The 16,555-nt window shown below is 42.5% G+C and overlaps 2 protein-coding genes across 6 annotated transcripts; one reads left to right on the top strand and one right to left on the bottom strand.

The window, feature by feature from the left end:
- Positions 1-257: 257 nt before the first annotated feature.
- LOC110533802 lies at positions 258-7,535 on the bottom strand. 4 transcript variants are annotated; one of them, XM_036990197.1, is made up of 12 exons: positions 7,325-7,535; positions 6,847-6,898; positions 6,627-6,729; positions 6,354-6,465; positions 6,151-6,264; positions 5,731-5,973; positions 5,492-5,624; positions 3,539-3,768; positions 3,120-3,202; positions 1,818-2,074; positions 1,626-1,715; positions 258-1,539 (listed from the first exon to the last, which is right to left on the bottom strand). In XM_036990197.1, exons 2-12 carry the CDS (start codon positions 6,888-6,890, stop codon positions 1,386-1,388), a joined length of 1,563 nt encoding a protein of 520 aa, XP_036846092.1. In that variant the 5' UTR covers positions 6,891-6,898; positions 7,325-7,535; the 3' UTR covers positions 258-1,385. The 4 variants fall into 4 exon arrangements, with proteins under 4 accessions (XP_036846092.1, XP_036846093.1, XP_021473999.1 ...); XM_036990198.1 differs by having other exon boundaries at positions 6,354-6,420; XM_021618324.2 differs by lacking the exon at positions 7,325-7,535 and having other exon boundaries at positions 6,847-7,262.
- Positions 7,536-7,733: 198 nt separating this feature from the next.
- qpctlb (glutaminyl-peptide cyclotransferase-like b) lies at positions 7,734-15,096 on the top strand. Of its 2 annotated transcripts, XM_036990202.1 has the most exons (8): positions 7,734-8,038; positions 8,310-8,545; positions 8,844-8,990; positions 9,165-9,467; positions 9,964-10,125; positions 10,228-10,327; positions 10,725-10,841; positions 13,914-15,096. In XM_036990202.1, the coding sequence occupies exons 2-8, from the start codon at positions 8,312-8,314 to the stop codon at positions 14,057-14,059; spliced, it is 1,209 nt and encodes a 402-aa protein (XP_036846097.1). In that variant the 5' UTR covers positions 7,734-8,038; positions 8,310-8,311; the 3' UTR covers positions 14,060-15,096. The 2 variants fall into 2 exon arrangements, with proteins under 2 accessions (XP_036846097.1, XP_021474004.1); XM_021618329.2 differs by having other exon boundaries at positions 7,734-8,545.
- Positions 15,097-16,555: the final 1,459 nt, after the last annotated feature.

The raw sequence follows: 16,555 nt of genomic DNA, 5'->3' as shown, positions 1-16,555 counted from the left end.
TGATTGTATTACCAGCGCTTTGAATATACTGCAACCTGAGATTCCCAAAGTCAAGTGATAATAACTTCTAAACGACTACCATGTAGTTTGAGGGCACAGTGGTCTTGACTTTAGATGAAAAACTGAGCCGTGCAATGTGACTTTTAGTGTTGTTTTGTTTAAAGAATGATTGTTATATTTGTAATAATCTAAAATAACATATTGTATGGTATCTCAAATGTTCACTTGTTTCATTTGTCTCAAATAACTCAAAGTAGTAACAATTGAATAACTTTAATTTACAGAACATCTTAACATATTGTGACACCACACATAGAAACACTTCAGCAAACTTCCAATTGCCAATTTGAATAACTCAATACAATGGTAAGACTTCAGTTCTTACCTGCCTTGTAAAAACAGGAATTTACACAATGTGTAATAGAGAAACACAGACATTCCACACATATTAATAAACGCAGTGTGTATAAATAGGTAATAAATAAAATGGTCAGTCCATGGGGCAAGTGATTTATGTGCTGCATACTGTGTAGCCTGGAATTTCTTTGGCCCTTATGATCATAAATATAGACTGATTGATGAAATAAACTTCAGGACGACATGACTAGTAAAACACTGCCTTGGCATTATAACCCACGGGAAGACATCACTTCATGTAAATACAAAACTTCCTACTAAAATGGTTCTCAATTATACCTGTAAAACCACGTTTGAACATGTTGTATAAATAACTTTAACATGAGGCAGAAAACAAAAAGTAACAGTTAAATGTGGTGTGCTATAGACCAGGGGTTCCCAAACCTTTTCACTCTGGCCCCCCTTCCAGCATTGGGGAACAGATTCTTTTTTGCAATTCTATACATTTTGTCATGGGGTGCAAAGATAATGTTGCAGTTTTAAGACAAATTATCTTGCACTTCTATACATTTTGCCATGTATTGGAGTGACAAAAAAATTACAACAAAATCTATGGGCTACAAAACCTAAATAAAAAACTGTTAGCTGACATGGGCTAGTTGATCTGGACATTTGACAAGTTATAAATAGCTCTTGAAGGTATGCAATGACTGACATGACAAGAGGAACTGATGATTCACTACCTAATTTCAGTACCTAATTCTACAACTTCAAGAGTCAGTTTAAAGTTGGACTGACTTCCTTTAAAAAACGTATATAATTTGAGAACCACTGTGCTAGACAGAGATTAAGTGTCTGCGTTTGAGAATATAATTTAAACTCCAAAGAACTTCATAATTAACTCATACGGTGTTTCTTAAATAAACAATATTGTTGGTTTGAATATGGACAGATACAGTATAAATATGGACATCCAATGCTAGATGCATATGGTCAGTGAAGGGTCAGTGTGTGTGGAGGTAGCTACTCTAGGGGCCTCCTCTGGCTGCAGCACACAGGTCTCTCTGGGCCAGCAGCATGTGGAGGGGGCTGGGTACACAGTCCTCTTCCTCCCCGCCTCCCTCCACCAACTCACTCCTCACGTTACGGTTCTGCTGGCGGCTGAAGTGGCGAGCCTTCAGACTGAGAGAGATTACACAAGCTCCTCTGTAAAACGGAGAAATTCCAATTGTAAGTAAAGAGACAGACACAATAAGAAAGTTACTGACCAATAGACACGCCTCTCCTGCTTGGGCATGACGTGCCACAGGCTGGCCAGCTCCTTGGTAACCACGGTAGACGGGGTGCCAGGGTGGGTACTGTTCAAAGACATGGCATCCATCTTAGTTACAGACACACAGAGGTACAGTACATCAAGCTGAAACACAGGGTTATGGGGATAAAGGTCAGGAGTCACTCACCGGAGGTAGGTCTTCCTGTTAATGCGGCAGAACATTATGAAGCCGTTGACACACTTCTTCTTCAGGTTAAGAGGGGTGCGAGGGGGGCCCTTGGTGGAAGCATTGGCTCTGCGGTGCCGTCCTGTGCTACTGGTCTTTGACTTCAGAGGGACTTGCTGTTGCTTGGGGGTCCAGGTGACGTCCCCTTCCTCCCCCTCACTCAGGGAGGACAGCCACCCTCCTCTGCCATGCCTGACTTCAGCTTCACCCTCTGACATCTAGGGGGAATAGTGGCTTTATCATTAAGCTGAACATACCCATTTCCTTAATTGTTTTGCACGATATACCGACACTTCTGGATAGTAGAACATGAAAAACAGTTCAGTAGTAGAATTTGTTACTTTTGGTACTGCTGTCAAATGTGTCTCACGGATTAAGCCTGTCTACTAGCACAGCAGACCCCTTATTATAGCGTGCACCGTACCTGATCCACCTACTCACTGCTAGCCTGCACTGAGAGTCTGGGCTGCATCATTTTAGCTCCGTTTGCAAAACAATGTCCATACAGGCAAGAACACTTTACAATGCAAGATAGCTCCCAGCTTTGTAGGCTACAGGTAACTCTCCTGGCTAGCTGACAGCTAAAGGTAACATCAATTCATTACCCTTGTACTTCGTTTGTGATAATATAGAAACAATAACGCAAAAGCTGATTGCCACCAAAAACCTTATTAATTCACTCTCTTACGTCTCTCCCAAAGATGATTTATTGCCTCAGCAAACTGACTCTGCTCCAAACCTCTTGCCTTGTGAATGACGCCATTACTGGTTAAAGAGACAGCGCACATTTTTTATAAAAGATGCTACTTCTATGCAAATGTTGTTGATCAGTATAATAAAATAAGTCCCAAATGGAAGGGAAATTGCTTTTCATCTGTAGCCCCATGAAATCAGCCAAAACAAGCTCAATAACTCAATGCATGCACACACTCCTATTGAATATGAATTCACCTGTATGGTGGATAGGCCTAGGCTACATCCTGATTTACCCAGTTTATCAATAGAGATGTATCATTTATTGTTATATTGACCTCAAAAGATGCCCAGCGATTGAACAGAGCAGTAGCTGAGTTTATCTGTCGAATCAGGTGCCATTCTGTGTCTTTGGCTAATATGTTTTTTTTTATTTTTAACACTGTTCTATCGTTTTGGTATCAAGTATTGTGATACTAAACCTGGTATTGATATTGAACACAACACTAGTACCTAACATACTATACACTCAACATTTGTGTTGTGGAAACATGATTCTATGAGGCTTACTGAGTCATTGGGGTCATGGCAGGGCAGGCAGGAGACTTTGGTGTGGGTCGTTTTAGGGGTGACCCAAACATCCTCGAATAGCACTGCAAAAAGATGAGTGTGTGTTGGCCTTTGGCTATGTTTCACTCTCTCTCTCTCTCGCACCAGGAACTGAAGACGTAAGTAGGAATGTATATGATTAATAGCTGGAGGAATCCTTCCAATCGAGTTACAATTAGGTTTTACAGACTGCACTACTTGGTAGACTACACACTACACCAAGCGTCCTGTAATCTATTTGAAGTCAGACACTTCAAATATACTTCAATGGCAGGCAGGGTCTCTTTTGTATCCAACAAAATAAAGCAGAAATACCCTGGTCATTAACATGATATTAAATCAGCTTAATATTGAGCGTGTGTTATGAAAAGGAGTGTTACCATGGAGCTCCTCCTGGCCCTCAGGCAACAGGCAGTGGCTGAGGCCCCGGGCAGGGGATGTGAGGAGGGAGGGGCTGAGGTTCAGACTGTCCCCAGTCCCAAACAGCGGCAGCAGGGGCAGCAGGGTAGGGCGTTGGGGCGTGGCAGCAGGGCTGTGGAAGGGCTCCCTTCGCCCTCGCATGGGTGGGATTACCCCAAGCATTTGGTCCTTCAGGAAAAGTGATCCTGGCCTGGAAACACATACAGTTGAAGTCGGAACTTTACATACACTTAGGTTGGAGTCATTAAAAATCCTTTTCCAAACACTCAACAAATTTATTGTAAACAAAGTATAGTTTTGGAAAGTCGGTTAGGACATCTACTTTGTGCATGACAAGTAATTTTTCCAACAATTGTTTACAGACAGATTATTTCACTTATAATTCACTATATCACAATTCCAATGGGTCAGAAGTTTACATACACTAAGTTGACTGTGCCTTTAAACAGCTTGGAAAATTCCAGAAAATTATGTCATGGCTTTAGAAGCTTCTGATAGGCTAATTGACATAATTTGAGTCAATTGGAGGTGTACCTGTGGATGTATTTCAAGGCCTACCTTCAAACTCAGTGCCTCTTTGTTTGACATCATGGGAAAATCATAAGAAATCAGCCAAGACCTCAGGAAAAAAAATTGTAGACCTCCACAAGTCTGGTTCATCCTTGGTAGCAATTTCCAAAATGCCTGAAGGTACCACATTCATCTGTACAAACAATAGTACGCAAGTATAAACACCATGAGACCACGCAGCCGTCATACCGCTCAGGAAGGAGAAGCATTCTGTCTCCTAGAGATGAACGTACTTTGGTGCAAAAAGTGCAAATCAATCCCATAACAACGCAAAGGACCTTGTGAAGATGCTGGAGGAAACAGGTATAAAAGTATCTATATCCACAGTAAAACGAGTCCTATATCGACATAACCTGAAAGGCCGCTCAGCAAGGAAGAAGCCACTGCTCCAAAACCGCCATAAAAAAAGCCAGACTACGGTTTCCAACTGCACATGGGGACAAAGATTGTACTTTTTTGGATAAATGTCCTCTGATCTGATGAAACAAAAATAGAACTGTTTCGGCATAATGACCATCGTTATGGTTGGAGGAAAAAGGGGTAGGCTTGCAAGCCTAAAAACACCATCCCAACAGTGAAGCACAGGGGTGGCAGCATCATGTTGTGGGGGTGCTTTGAGGCAGGAGGGACTGGTGCACTTCACAAAATAGATGGCATCATGGGGAAGGACAATTATGTGGATATATTGAAGCAACATCTCAAGACATCAGTCTGGAAGTTAAAGCTTGATCACAAATGGGTCTTCCAAATGGACAATGACCACAAGCATACTTCCAAAGTTGTGGCAAAATGGCTTAAGGACAAAGTCAAGGTATTGAAGGGGCCATCACAAAGCCCTGACCTCAATCCTATAGAAAATGGGTGGGCAGAACTAAAAAAGTGTGTGGGAGCAAGGAGTCCTACAAACCTGACTCAGTTACACCAGCTCTGTCAGGAGGAATGGGCCAAAATTCACTGACTTATTGTGTGAAGCTTGTGGAAGGCTAACCGAAACGTTTGACCCAAGTTAAACAATTTAAAGGCAATGCTACCAAATGCTAAACTTCTGACCCACTGGTAATGTGATGAAAGTAATAAAAGCTGAAATAAATAATTATTCTACTATTATTCTGACATTTCACATTCTTTAAATAAAGTGGTAATCCTAACTGACATAAAACAGGGAATTTTTTCTAGGATTAAATGTCAGGAATTGTGTGAAACTGAGTTTAAATGTATTTGGCTAAGGTGTATGCAAACTTCTGACTTCAACTGTATATATGGGTTGAAAACACATTCACATGAATACTATACTAAGTTACACTAAAAAGGGCAGGCATGCGGCTACAGGGATGTAAACCCACCCATTAATTGGAGTAGTTGGAGTGTCTAGGACCCCGCTCCCTGATGGGATGCTCTCGTTGCCTGTGCGGTCCTCACAAACAAAGCAGTGGCCTCTCTCTGTTGGGGATGGAGTCCACAGAGTCCCACTGCTCCCTGTGGGAGACCAAAAGACAGAGGCATCAACTCAGTAACATTTGTCCCAAACACACCTGTCATGTATAGCCCAGAGAACACTTAGGGACCCTCCAGCCTAACTCACCCTCCAGAGGCGTGCTCAGGGGGAGCAGCTGATTTAGGCTGAAGCCTGAATCCAGGGAGCTCGGCTGGGAGTCGCTGTCATACACAGGCCACGCCCCATGGCTATCACTAGACTGGAGCTCTGACCAATCAGAATGCACACCCCACATGGGGACAGACACACCCTCCTCTGGGTAAACTATTTTTCCATTGGCTACAGCTTTGTACAACCTCCTTCTGTTCACCTGAAGCTCTGCCTTCACCTCTGAGTTAAGCAAACAGAAAAGCACCATTCTGGTTAGTGTGATGTTATTACACACAAAACTAGTTTGTAATCATACTTGAAGTAACTAACAGAACTACTCTCGTCACCTTACAACAGTCTTTTGACAGTGTTGAACATAATGTCATGGGTAGTTGGGGGGAGGTGTGGGTCTGGTACCTGAGGTGGGGGCAGGTCTCTTGCGGGAACGGCTGAAAAAATATTTGCGCTTGGCCTTTAGAGTGTGAGGGGGGGTGCAGGGATCAGAGAGGGTGTTCTCTTCACTCTCAGACCCTGTACATGCACACACACATACAGTGTAAATGCATTGATATGAAAGTCAGGTACGTAGTCTGTACTTGTCTTGATGCTTGAGGTTGTACCTGTGTCGGGTTCCTGCTTGGGGATGCAGTGGGGGGGCAAGCGGCTCTGCAGGGTCTGGATCCTACTCTGAAGAAAGTCAAAATAGCGCAGCATGTGGACCAGAGTCTCCTTCTGAAGATAGATTAGAGGTGAGACACACACAGGAACACCCACCACCATAATGTAACCGTACTGTATTCAGACATACTGTAGCCATGCACCCACATACGGACACAAATACTCATACAGGGAATCCATTAATACAATTAAATCAAGCTCATCTGTGCACAAACCTTGGTGAGTCCTCGGCCATTCCTAGGCTTAGATATGGGCAGCAGGCCTGCAATCTCTTTCAGACTGTTGCTCCAGCATGTGCTCCAGTCCAGCTGATCCTTACTGTAAGATAATGTACCCATTACTTAGCTACAGTAGATCATTTTCATGTCTTCAAGTCTCTTTTATAATTCTTATTGACAGTGACGTGCAACAGGCAATTTAAGTAGCTAAAAGTACCTTTTCCTGCGAGTCGCGTCTCTGCCTGCGGGTCCTTGTGCCATGCTCAAATCTGCCACAGGGGGCGTCAAAGATGCTAAATTAACGTTCAGTCCCTTGCGCGGTAATGTTAGTTTGCTGGCCAGTTAGTTAACTTAGCTAGCTGAAGTTTGCCATCCATCAGTCTAGCTAATTATTTTCACGCCTTTAACCAATGAGTGTCTATCTACATGCTTCGCCTCTTGCTCTCTGCTTTAACAAAAATATATTAACAAAGTTACGTTGAGCTAATTGCATAGCAAAATTGATATAACGTTAGCTAGCTAGTTAGCTATCCAGCTAACTTTACGTTTTTTGTTAGCGAGGGCGAGCCAATGACTGCATATGAAGGGTGAGCAGAGATAAGCAAGATAAATATACATTTGAATTATTAGACACTATAAAAATATTAATATCTGTGGAAATAAATGTTAGTGACAATTTATGGCCAGTCACTTACCTAGAAGAAGTTTAGCAGCAAAGAGAATATTGGCTATCTATTTTTTAAATGATTGTTCTCTAGCCAGCTAGTCATGTCATCCCATTGGTTAAGAAAAGACCAATCCCTTCGCACGAGGCAGGTCATTGGCTAGACACAGACCTATCCTAGCGGGTACATTGAACGTTCTAAGACTTTTAAGAAATGTGATTCTAATGCTACCATGCGGAAATATTTTGCCTACCTGACAAACCAATCAGTGGTTTGGTTCACTAGATATCAATCAATAAATCAATAATTGATTAATTCGTTCAGCAATGTACAGATATAGATAGAACAATACACATATACATTCATATTTTTGGGCTAACGTGTGACTTTTTTTCAATTCTAGTCTTGTCATTTTTTTGAATTTCCAAATAAATAATACATTTCCAAATAAACAAGGCACATTTTCAGTCTCATTTTTCCATCAATTGATAGCCTTCTCCTGAATCATTTTCGCGTACAATTTTCACAGCAGGCGGTCGGAGCTCATGCACCAACTGCAGACACAGAACACCGCGTGTGCACTAAAAATGGGGCCATAACGAAACGACGACGATATGGCGGGGGTCAATATGCGATTAGTGCGGACGTTGATAGTTTATTATACCTCAGTGGTTGATAGATTTGATTGGACAGATCCGCCGCTGCATGTATGTCCCAACATGACTGCATGAGTGCTCCATTCAGGTAAAATAGCCTGTATCTTGTTGTTAAATTGTAGCCTATCCTGATGAAATTGTGTTAAATGATACTCATAGATGTCATAAATTGTTTCATGTTTATTTGCCCACGCTCGGCTCGAGTCTAAGCAGCCAGTGGCCTCATTAATTCAATCGGTCATGGACGTTATTCTCCATTGCCATACGCTAGCATGGAATCATAAGCACTATAACGCACATAGTTAAGAAAGGCTCTGTACCGGACTGAACTGTTGTGTGAATCTAACGGTTCTTCCAAGTTATGAGAACCACCCGGAAGCCCCGATCTTCTCCAGGCACCAAGCTGCTACTGGGACGCTGCTACCGGCTCCGGATGTCCCGAGTTCGGGTGCTTCTCGTATGCCTATGTGGGATGCTGGCAATAGCTCTGACACTTGGATTTTCTTTCTCGAGTAATGATACAAGCGATGATGATGACAGTATTCATATGGACGATAACACACAATTTCGTGTGCCAGACCTAATAAGGGACAAGGTAGGTGATGGCTCCTGCACTGTAGCCTCCGGTTTTCCAATATTGGACTAAGCCTAAGGAGTAGCCTACTTTTTAGATGCTGCTGCTACAGCCTACATACCCCAGCCAGCTGGAACACTTAACCCAGTATGTTCAACTATATACACTTCACTGATGGCAGACAATTTACCTCAAGTCAGATCTTTGATTGCTCAATAATAACAGTATTTTCTGCCTGGTGACTGACGGTTTTCAAAATGCATATGTGAAAAAACTACTGCAACTGTCTCCTTTCTCCTGCTGTCCTCCCTTTCTGCAGTTGACCCATAACCCCCGTCGGGCCACTGTGGCCCAGATCAAGCGTCTGGTGGGCCAGGTGAATTCAGGTAGACTGTGGTACTCTCTCCTGAGGCCCATCCTGGTAGAGAGACTGCCAGGTACCAGGGGCAGCCGTAGGGTGCGTGAGGTTAGGATCTCTACTGACTCCAGGAAGAGACATCAGGGTAGAACGTCTGTAATTAAAGTGGAACTGGTGTCTCTTTATCACAGTCTTACATGTTATTGTATCAATTAACATTTTGTTTTCTGAAATAATGTCCTTAGATTAAAATCACACAGTTTTTTTCTGTGAATGCCACAGCATATCTACAGCCATCTAGAGTTCCTGTCAGCGGGTTGGTCGTTGGAGGTCGACTCCTTCAACTCTGCTACCCCAAAGGGAATAATCACCTTCTCCAACCTACTGGCAGTCCTGGACCCCTCGGCCCCGCGCCGTCTGCTGCTGGCCTGCCACTACGACTCCAAGGCTATGCTCCCAGCTTCCAAAACCCCCGACGGGCCTCTCAGGAGGTTCCTAGGGGCCAGCGACGCGGCCGTCCCCTGTGCCATGATACTGGAGCTGGTGACTGCTCTGGACGTCCACCTGAAAGTGCTAAAACAACAGGTAAATACTGTGTCTGCTCTGCTACTGTAGGACAAGGCTACGCTTCAGAGGGCAAGGATGAAAGTGATGACTTGACAGATCCTTTTAAGTTCCTGGTTGCACTGGGAATATAAGTTGTTGGATTTGCGGAAAACTGATGACAGGATGAGGCTTCAGTGTGTGGTTGGGCTACCCTCTGACATGTTTGCCTCTCTCCCGGGATGTCAGACTATTTATAGATCTGGAGTCTGACCCATGAACACACATCAATTATTCAAACATTTATATCCAAATTAAACTGCAGACATTTATGGGTTGAGGCACAGACATCATTAACACTCACCGGACATCTCCCATGTTGGCATCAAAAGCAATGCATTTTAAAGGATATTGTATGATAGTTACATATTACTCGACCAATATATATTTTTCTAAGCATTTTTGTTATATTACAAGAAAATGTATCACTCCAACCCCTGTATCAGTCTTTCTTTCTGTCTATTTTTCTCTCTGGTAGAAGTCACAGGTGACTTTGCAGTTGGTCTTCTTTGATGGTAATGAGGCGTTTGATCAGCCGAGCCCCTCCGACTCTCTGTACGGCTCACGTTACCTTGCTGAACAAATGTCCCGTACACCTCACCCTCCAGGAGCTGAACATACCACCCTGTTACATGCTTTGGTGAGGCTTTGTTAGTGTTTGTTACAATGTTCCATTGCCAAGCCTTATGTAGTATGCAGTTAATGTTTTGCTTAGCTACGTGTTCTGTATGTTGAATGGCAGGACCTGTTTGTTCTTTTGGATCTGATTGGTGCCCCTGACCCTATGTTTGTCAACCACTTTGACGACACTGTTCGCTGGTTTGATGAGCTGATATATGCAGGTACGGCCCCCACCTCTCTTCTCAAAATGTATACTCCATATACTGTATCACAAAAATGGCCTATATTTCCAGGTAAATTAATTCATTACTATCACGCTCATTGCTCACTGTAATCGTAATGGGGCAAAAACATATTGTAATGGAGATAGTGAGGTAGAGGGACACTAGAATGACAGAAAGAGCCAGGGAGCAAGGCAGCGAGTTTTGTAGGTGGATGACTGACTCATGCTAATACAGGACCAGGCTCTGCAGTGCTGATCTGGCTATAATTCCACTCAGGCACAAGTAATAAGACACCTGAAATGAGCTGTTCTTCCTCCATCATTTTTTCTCTCCTCCCTGCTTACCCCTTCTCCACCCCCCATGGCCCGCGGTGGCTGTCATGTCCGTGTGCTAGAGAGGAGGCTCCATAAGCTGGGTCTGCTGTCCTCCCACCCCAGAGAGGTGAGCTACTTCAGGAAGGACATAAACCTGGGCCCTGTGGAGGACGACCATGTGCCATTCCTCCAGCAGGGTGAGAGAGCACACCCACATAGATAGGCAGATGGTTAGAGGGCACATTTACTGACTAACAAGCATGGACGTTTAACAGTACACCATTAATATATAAGTGGAGGCTCTTAAGAGGAGGAAGGGGAGGACCATCCTACTCAGTGAATTTCATTTTATTTTATTTTATAGTGAAACATTAAAGATGCACTATGCGGAAATCGCTTGGCTATTTCCTGGTTGCTAAAATTTGAATAGTTCGCCTAATTTCAGTTTATGTGAAGTATAGTGTAGGGCCCTCAAACTCAATTCTGGACCTCAAAGCAATTTCCACTGCAATGTGCACTTAATTATCAGGTAGAACAGAAAACCAGCAGGCTCCGGACCTCGTAGGGTAAGAGTTGAATACCCCTGGTGTAGAGAATCATTGTACCATCTAAACTGTGGTAAAATATATTTTACATAACCAAAAACATTATATTTTCAGCTGTTTAAAGATGGTGTACAAAACCTAAAGTAAAAGCAAAAAGCATAGAAATTGCGCATATAGAACATATCTACTGCTTCTTAGAGTATGACATATCTATAACTCACATTTCTATGAAATGTTTGTCAAGTCACCCAAAAAAGATGCAAGATCTCCTTTTTAGGTAAAACTATACTAAATATATTCACGTCACCAAATGACTGAATAAAACACAGTTTTGCAATAAAGGTCTACAGTAGCCTGTAGGGTAGCACCATGGTGTAGCAGAACAGCTAGCTTCCGTCCTCCTCTGGGTACCTTGACTTCAATACAAAACCTAGGAGGCTCATGGTTCTCACCCCCTTCCATACACTTACACAGTAATTATGACGACTTCCGGGGGACGTCCTCCAACCTATCAGAGCTCTTGCAGGATGAACTGACATGTCCATCCAATCAAAGGATCAGAGAATGAATCTAGTAGTGAAAGCATAAGCTACAGCTAGCTAGCACTGCAGTGCATAAAATGTGGTGAGTAGTTGCCTCAAAGAGAGAGAAAGACAATAGTTGAACAGTTTTGAACAAATTAATTTTGTACAAAATTAAGGAGACGCAGCAGAGCGAAATATATATTTTTCTTTCAGTTTCACTTTCTTACTCTAGCTAATGCAGCTAATTTAGTGTCTTCAACAACCTGACTCAAACAGAGAGGAATGATATTTATGTTAGCTAGCTGGCTAAGGCTATCCGACATGTCCAATTCAAGGTGAGCTTTCAGTTTTATAAGTGTATTGCCACTGGGCTCCGCCAGTGTAACTGCTGAACTGCTTGTTGTACACTACTGCGTGATTGTACACATGGATTGGATTGTGGGTTTACTAACGCATTAGTTATAGTAGCTATGTTGACTATGAAGTTAGATAATATGGTGACAACAATGTAGGCTGTGTGTAGCAGCTATGGTATGACAGCTGTTGTGTTGTGCACTGAACTCCACAAGTGAAGGGAAAATATGAGAAGAGAGCGTGTAAATGTGATGATGCTGTTTGTGTGGCTGCTATGAAAGTGAACTGTGGTTGCTTATATGGGCACAAGCCGAGACCCAGATGCAGACACGGGAGGCAGATGGTTTAAGTCCTTGATATTTATTATATCCAAAAGGGGTAGGCAAGAGAATGGTCGTGGACAGGCAAAAAGTCAAAACCAGTTCAGTCCAGGAGGTACAGTGTGGCAGGCAGGCTCAAGGTCAGGGCAGGCAGAATGGTCAGGCAGGCGGGTACAGAAAACAAGCAAAGTCAAAACCGGGAGGACTAGTAGAAGAGAATAGAAAAGGCAGGAGAACGGGAAAAAACACACTGGTTGACTTGGAACATACAAGACAAACTGGCACAGAGAGACAGGAAACACAGGGATATATACACCAGGGATAACAAGCGACACCTGGAGGAGGTGGAGACAATAACAAGGACAGGTGAAACTGATCAGGGTGTGACAGTGCGGCTGAACAGGGGTGTATTTATTCCGCCAATTCTGTTGCAAAATGTTTCTTAAATGGAAGAAAACGGAATGAAACGGGGATGGACCTACCTGAATTTGTCCACTAGAAACTCTTGTTTTAGTTTTGCAACTGTTTGGACTAATGATTACACCCTAGATCAGCTATATGCAGGCAGTACTCCAATTTGTCTTTTGACCTTTGCACCTACGTTATAAACTTCATTTGTAGGCTAGGTTGTAACAACCTCATGATGGATATAGGGCAAATATAAGTATCATGTAGTAGCCTAAACATATCAACGTTACATTGAACTGGGTGAATGGAATATGAAAGACAGACAGTCATCCAATATGCTGTAATAGAAATAAGGCCATGCTCATAAAAAAAGAACGTCCTCCTTCATCTTAACCCGCCTCTGATATCTACACCGCTGATTAGACTATGACCTTATGACTGTACTGTATCTGCAGAGAGTTCTCTGCTTTAGTTTTATCCCTGTAGAACTTAATCTACCATCTGCCTTTTTTATCTCTCCGTCTATTAACCTCTGTCATCCCCTACACTCTACCCTATCTCATTTGTCTTCTCCCCTCCCCTGTCTCTCTGTCATCCCCTACACTCTACCCTATCTCATTTGTCTTCTCCCCTCCCCTGTCTCTCTGTCATCCCCTACACTCTACCCTATCTCATTTGTCTTCTCCCCTCCCCTGTCTCTCTGTCATCCCCTACACTCTACCATATCTCATTTGTCTTCTCCCCTCCCCTGTCTCTCTGTCATCCCCTACACTCTACCCTATCTCATTTGTCTTCTCCCCTCCCCTGTCTCTCTGTCATCCCCTACACTCTACACTATCTCATTTGTCTTCTCCCCTCCCCTGTCTCTCTGTCATCCCCTACACTCTACCCTATCTCATTTGTCTTCTCCCCTCCCCTGTCTCTCTGTCATCCCCTACACTCTACCCTATCTCATTTGTCTTCTCCCCTGCCCGTCATCCCCTACACTCTACCCTATCTCATTTGTCTTCTCCCCTCCCCTGTCTCTCTGTCATCCCCTACACTCTACCCTATCTCATTTGTCTTCTCACCTCCCCTGTCTCTCTGCCATTCCCACCCACTCCCCTCTATGCCCGCAGGGGTTCCAGTCCTACACATGATCACAACGCCCTTCCCCTCCTTTATGCACACTCTGGAGGACACAGCGGAACACATCCATTCTCAGACTATCGAGAACCTCACCAAGGTGCTAGTGGTGTTCCTTGCTGAATACATAGGACTCTGACTGACGTTTCCTCCCTTTACTGTTGCTCATAGACATGTATCCTTTAGACTTTATGCCACAATCACCCAGCCGCATTTTAAAATACCAGCCACTCTCCCACATAATCAATTTACAATCATCAAAGTCCTATCATACCATGCCTTTTCTCTACATCACCTATATCTCTCGTTCTAGAATCTATACCCTAGTAGTCTTGTTGTTGTTTTTTTTAACCCATTCTGGAGCCATACTAGAAAACGGTTGAAATTAGGATTGTGATTATAGAGGCCTTTTATATACCCTGTCCCTCTCATTCCCATAATCCATGTGGAACTCAGACTTATGCAAAAACAGAATGATGAACTTGATTAGGTGCCTTTTCTCAATACGTTCAGTAAATGAGGTTGTGAACACTAGAGTATATAGTGTTTCCCAATGAGGGAAGTTCAAGCTAGATCATGTGGATAAAAAATATTAAAATGCTAAATAAAGAGGTGATATGCAGACATTACTGTACATATTTGTTCCCCAAAAATCACTTATATGTTTAGGACAGACAGTCCAGTAATAATATAGCAATAAATATGTGCTTTGGGAAGTGCTAGATTATATGGGATATAATTGTGTATTAACAGTGCCTTCAGAAAGTACTCACACCCCTTGACTTTATTCACATTTTGTTGTGTTACAGCCTGAATTTAAAATGGATTCAATTTAGATGTTTTTTGTTGCCACTAGCCTACCTACAATACCCCATAATGTCAAAGTGGAATTCGATTTTTTGAAAATGTTGCAAATGAATTACAAATGAAAAGCTGAAATATCTTGAGTCAATAACTATTCAACCCTTTTATTATGGCAAGCATAAATACGTCGCATGGACACACTCTGTGTGCAATAATAGTGTTTTACATGATTGTTGAATGACTACCTGATATCTGTGTCCCACACATACAATTATCTGTAAGGTCCCTCAGTCAAGCAGTGAATTTCAAACACAGATTCAACCACAAAGACAGGGGGTTTTCCAATGCCTCACAAAGAAGAGCACCTATTGATAGAAGGGAAAAATACAATTTTAAAAATACATTGAATATCCCTTTGAGCATGGTGAAGTTATTAATTACACTTTGGGTGGTGTATCAATACACCCAGTCACTATAAAGATACAAGCTTCCTTCTTAACTCAGTTGCCAGAGAGGATGAAAACCGCTCAGGGATTTCAACATAAGACCAATGGTGACTTTAAAACAGTTACAGAGTTTTTTTGGGCTGTGATAGGATAAAACTGAGGATGGATGTATCAACAACGCTGTAGTTACTCCACAATATTAACCTAATTGACAGAGTGAAAAGAAGGAAGCCTGTACAGAATAAAAATATTCCAAAACATGCATCCTGATTGCAACGAGGCACTAAAGTAATAATGCAATGAAATGTGGCAAAGCAATTAACTCTTTGTCCTGAATACAAAGTGTTATGTTTGGGGCAAATCCAATATAACACATTAATGAGTACCACTCTCCATATTGTCAAGCATAGTGGTGGCTGCATCATGTTATGGGTATGCATGTAATTGTTAAGGACAGGGGAGTTTTTCAGAATGTAGCTAAGCACAGGCAAAATCCTAGATGAAAACCTGGTTCAGTCTGCTTTCCACCAGACACTGTGAGATTAATTCACCTTTCAGCAGGACAACAACCTAAAACACAAGGCCAAATCTACACAGGAGTTGCTTACCAAGATGACAGTGAATGTTCCTGAGTGGCCGAGTTACAGTCTTAACTTAAATTTACTTGGAAATCTATGGCAAGACTTGAAAATGGCTGTCTAGCAATGATCAACAACCAACTAGACAGAGCTTGAATATTTTTTTAAAGAATGTGAAAATATATAATACATATATAGTGGGGCAAAAAATATTTAGTCAGCCACCAATTGTGCAAGTTCTCCCACTTAAAAAGATGAGAGAGGCCTGTAATGTTCATCATAGGTACACTTCAACTATGACAGACAAAATTAGAAAAAAAATCCAGAAAATCACATTGTAGGATTTTTAATGAATTTATTTGCAAATTATGGTGGAAAATAAGTATTTGGTCAATAACAAAAGTTTATCTCAATACTTTGTTATATACCCTTTGTTGGCAATGACAGAGGTCAAACGTTTTCTGTAAGTCTTCACAAGGTTTCACACACTGTTGCTGGTATTTTGGCCCATTCCTCCATGCAGATCTCCTGTAGAGCAGTGATGTTTTGGGGCTGTTGCTGGGCAACACGGACTTTCAACTCCCTCCAAAGATTTTCTATGGGGTTGAGATCTGGAGACTGGCTAGGCCACTCCAGGACCTTGAAATGCTTCTTACGAAGGCTCTCCTTCGTTGCCCGGGCGGTGTGTTTGGGATCATTGTCATGCTGAAAGACCCAGCCACGTTTCATCTTCAATGCCCTTGCTGATGGAAGGAGGTTTTCACTCAAAATCTCACGATACATGGCCCCATTCATTCTTTCCTTTAC

The sequence above is a fragment of the Oncorhynchus mykiss genome, chromosome 10 (genome assembly GCF_013265735.2).
Source record: "Oncorhynchus mykiss isolate Arlee chromosome 10, USDA_OmykA_1.1, whole genome shotgun sequence".
In the NCBI taxonomy this organism is placed as follows: Eukaryota; Metazoa; Chordata; class Actinopteri; order Salmoniformes; family Salmonidae; genus Oncorhynchus; species Oncorhynchus mykiss.
Note: the sequence above shows the minus strand (reverse complement) of the source record. Positions and strands in the feature narration are given on the sequence as shown.